This window comes from Echiichthys vipera, assembly GCF_963691815.1.
Source record: "Echiichthys vipera genome assembly, chromosome: 12".
Taxonomy (NCBI): domain Eukaryota; kingdom Metazoa; phylum Chordata; class Actinopteri; order Perciformes; family Trachinidae; genus Echiichthys; species Echiichthys vipera.
This window is the reverse complement of record NC_139837.1, coordinates 12,748,024-12,752,670: the sequence shown is the minus strand read 5'-3', so window position 1 is coordinate 12,752,670 and position 4,647 is coordinate 12,748,024. Positions and strand designations below refer to the sequence as shown.

The 4,647-nt window shown below is 40.5% G+C and overlaps 1 protein-coding gene across 1 annotated transcript; it reads left to right on the top strand.

The window, feature by feature from the left end:
- Positions 1-1,657: 1,657 nt before the first annotated feature.
- Positions 1,658-2,413, top strand: cldn23l (claudin 23-like; the record flags this gene model as incomplete). Its single annotated transcript, XM_083923888.1, has 1 exon — positions 1,658-2,413. The coding sequence occupies one exon, from the start codon at positions 1,658-1,660 to the stop codon at positions 2,411-2,413; it is 756 nt and encodes a 251-aa protein (XP_083780014.1).
- Between the last annotated feature and the right edge of the window lie 2,234 nt (positions 2,414-4,647).

Sequence of the window (4,647 nt, the reverse complement as noted above, 5' to 3'; positions counted from 1 at the left end):
TGTGTGTCATCTTCCCTCCTTCCCCTCATGTTAATTCAGTCTAGTAGCACAACAGGAAATAATGCCGTGTTTCTAATTACAATGTTGGCAGATGACATTTGATGACAGGTATTATTGCAAGATATTACAAGTGTTCTCATGGTACATTTCTTTTCAATTGAATGTTTTATATTCTGGTATATTCTGGTTTATTTGTGTATCCTGGTATAGTTCCGTATATCTTTCCTGTCTATTCTTAGACTGATACCCGTTCGCTTGTGTTTGATCTTTAAAAATTAGATTTCCATTACCTTCAAAGGTGATCGGTCTGTCTAAATGTTAACCACCCTACAGTGACATTTCAAGTCAAGTCAATCAAATTAACAATTATAATTTATTTAGGCTGAACCTCCTCTCCATAGTGCACCAAAAGAAATACAAGCAGATATTTGACTTACAGTTGAACATACGGAATCTGCTTCACAGATTGTTGTCGATATTTTGCCAGACATGCTCTTCAGGGCACAGGCTTTATGCCAACAGTGTATACCGAAGTCCAGAATATTTAAAAAAATATTTCTTATAAAATATCACAGGCATTACATCTTAGCAATTTTTAAGGCTGCCCTTCGTCCGATAAAAGGTCAGGCACGTTATTCAAGGCAGAACCTCATATTATTATGTAATCAACTTTTACAATTAAAAAATCAAATCTATTGCAAGCAGTAAGTGCTACATGTTTAGGAATAAAATCCAAAAATCGCAGGATTAATCAGAATTACTGGCCTAATATTTCATCACCATATTGGGGTTTGATTTAAAAAGGAAGTTGGGTAAAAAAAAATAAAAAAAAATAGAAGATTTTGCACTAACCTCAACCAGTCTCAAGGTGTTATGATAAAGCCACACACACACACACACAGACAGACAGACAGACACACACACACACACACACACACACACACACACACACACACACACACACACACACACACACACACACACACACGCACTGTTACGCTGAGACTGGACAGGTTACCGTATCCTAGCAACAGAGACAGACATCGACCGTTCAGTCTTTTCCTGTCCAGCGCTGGAGCAGTGAAGCCAAACCTCCTTCTGCTTTCTCCGTCTGCTGGAGCGCTTGTCTCAGCTCCACATCATACCTCTGTTGTTTCTCATATCTCTATCTCTGTCTCTGTTCTCCATCGCTACGACCTGATGTGCACTCCCCCTGACTGAATCTGTCTTTTTCTCTCAGACAGTCACAATAAAGAGTCTGCAGCCAAAAGAGAAGAGAGTTTCGACAAAGAGGTAATGAGTTGACTTTTATTTTTATTATTTCTAAGGGGTGGAACCTTTATTGTTCTGATTTGTGCTTTGATTTTGCTAATGGTGGTCTCACACCTTTTTATGTTAGTTCTTTGCTCTTTACAGACACAGACATTATGGTGGATTTGGTGGTGATGGTGTTGTCTTATCCTTTCTGAACAGATCCACACTGTTCTGAGGGGTCCCAAGGTACCGGCATATGATCATTGCAGCGTCACCTGTCATCTTTCTCTTGGAAAAAAGACACTGTGAGGAACAGGTACTGTTCAGCTGGTATGTTTTACCTGGACTAATTCATTATATATCGTGAGCGTTTTCTTAAAGAATCAAGGTCGCATCACTTACGATGCACACTCCTGCCTCCATGGTGACAGGAATTGTCTTTTCCCCTCTGGGGTTGGTCCTTGTCTTCACTGCTGCCATCACCCCTCAGTGGAGAGAGGGACAGGCAAGTCTGGGCATGGCAGGGCCGGGGTCATTTCTTCGGTCAGGTGTGAAAGGTCAAGGGGTGGGGGTCAAGTCCAGGTCAGCGGAGGTGCTGCTCTTAGTGCGCTCTGATGGACTTTGGGAGAGCTGCCTGCAGGTTGAGCACTCAGAGCTGAAGCAGTGCTGGCCTGTGACGGGTCCATATCAGAGAGATCCGAGGGTTCGCCTGGCACAAGGTTTGATCCTGTCCTCGTTGTTCCTGTGCGGCACTGGCATCGTTCTGGCATGTATTGGGGTCCGGTGTTGGACAGATATACCTTTGAGAGGTGTGGCAGCTACAGGTGGACTCCTGGTGGTGATCGCTGGGGTGCTGAGTCTGACTGCACTCGGGGTGTACACCCACAACCTTACAAGACTGGGGATGGCAGATCCAAGTCAGGGGACCCCTAACCCCAAGTTCCCCCAGCTCAGCCTGCATCCTGCTGGCTCGCTCTGCTTTGGGTGGCTGGGCTCATGTTTACAGGTGCTGGGCGGCATTGCTCTGCTGTTCAGCTTTAAACGACCCAGATACCCGACCTGCCCGTCCTGCCCAGAACTACCACTCAGCCCTGCATGCCGTTCATGTCCAGAGATCGCCAACAAGCAAGACACAGATGTATATGAAGTCAGCTGTTAGAATGTGAACCCCACACTTCAAATACTTAAAGACAACATAAAGATGAACAAATCTGGACACGTATTAAAGTCACTTCCAACTCATCAGCTGATAAATCTGCCAACTAATGAAATGAATCAATTCATGGATGCCTGAACCACAGGACGATACTACTACCTGATTAATGGACTCTAATGTATGGTATGAACATGATAGATGTATCTGCCTCTTGACGTAGACAGAAACGGGGTGTAAAATTTAAAGTGATGAATTGTAGAGTACAACGATGGTTGGAAAGAGCTCAAGTCCCCGCTGCCTTTAACTGCAACATGTAGTGAAACATGACTAAAGAATCTCTTTGTGCTGTCTTTCACATCGTAGCCATGCCTTTATACTGTTAGCGTGGAACGTGACATTTTTGTGTGCCCGAACAACTGTGAAATGTAATATATTTGTGATAAATTATAAGTTGCTTAGATAATGTTTAGCGTTGGATAAGAACAATTAGATAAGCTAGTTTTAGAACCTGTTGAAGGTAAGCACCGTACATTTTTGAACACTGGATTTTATCTGTACTTTGTAGTTAATGTTAGTAAAAATAAAAAAAATAAAAAAAGCTTCTTTGGAACAGAGATAATAATTATGAATTATTTTGTCAGAAAGTATTTTGTGATCTGCTTTTAATATTTTTCTCGATACAGTCATTGCAAGCAATCACAAAACACCAATTTTAGCATTTTTAGATTACTGTAAACACATGATAAAAAAAAAATCTGTCACTCAAAATCTATCTTCAGTGAGAATCTAATGAATGTGATATTACAGACCTGATAAGACATGAAGTGTTTGAGGTGGAGGATGTACACCAGTGTGTTATTTGTATGATTATTCATTGGTGTTAACCTGTTACAGTGTGTTCATACTTGTTGATGCATTGTGCTTTGAATAAAACATTTCAACAATTGATCCCTGTGTGCTGCATCCTTGTACTACTCTTTTACGTGTCATCAAGAGTAAAAGCAGATTAAGGTAGATTAAAAAAACCAAAACGTTTTTAACGTATTTAAAGAACTTGTGCTGAAAGGCAATGAGGTAATCTCAGACAACGCTCGGAAAAAAGCTCCATTATGTGAACAGACCTCGACATAACATCATTCAGCCAGTGACTAACAGTAAGTGAAATATCTAGTGCAAAAAAGTGAATTTGGCACAAAAAAATAGTTACAAAGCAGAACAAAGGACAATAAATGTATGCAGTGAGTGTTGAATTGCACTTAAAGTTTGGAAAATTGATGAAATCATAAAATAAAAAGGAATGTGCCAGTTAACTTTGGGCAATTAAGGGTTGTTGTTTTTTTTTTGCATAATTTGTGTCTGAGTCTCCTCATACTGTATGTGCACCAATAAATAGGCTACACTGTACTGTACCTACACTATACAGCACATTCAGACCTTCACTTTTTCTCACATTTTGTTATTGTGCAGCCTTATGCTAAAATCTTTTAAATTCTACACTGAATCTACACTGAATGTCCAATGATGACAAAGCCAAAACAAGCTAAAATCCACCTGCACAATGTATTAAAAAGACCCTTGGCATTTAGCTCAGGTGCGTCTCGTTCCTCTTGATCATCTTTGAGATGTTCCTGCTCCTTGATTGGAGTCTACCTGTGGTATGTTCAACTGATTAGACAGGATTTCTTAAGGTCTTCTCACTGACAATGGATATCAGAGCAAAACTGCCAGCGGAGCTCGGAAGCAGGATTGTGTCCAGGCAGAGATCCGGGGGAAGGTTACAGAAAAACACTGCTGCGTTGAAGGTCCCAAGTTTAGAACAACCAGGACTCTTTCTATACTGAGATAAGGAGCTGAGTACTTAAGTAAATATAATATTTCAGTTCTTTGTTCAGTTCATTGTCGATACAGGGTGGTGATTGTAAATTGATGGAAGGCTAAAGCTGCAACCCAATAAAATATGAAAAAAATGAAGGGGTCTGAATTGCATTGTCGATTGAAAGAGTAAGATGCAAAGACATGCTTATAATTCATGCACAAAAGACAGACATGGACATACATGTAAAGACATGCCTTTTGTAATCTTCTGTTTCAAACACAAACAAAAAAAGAATCTGTTTTTTTTTTTTAAATCAAGCTTTGTCAGTCATTTTCCATTGGGTCATCCCGATCTTTAACCACGACATGAACCGCACCACACATTTCAGTGATCATCATGCTCCCTTTTATTACGCTGATCA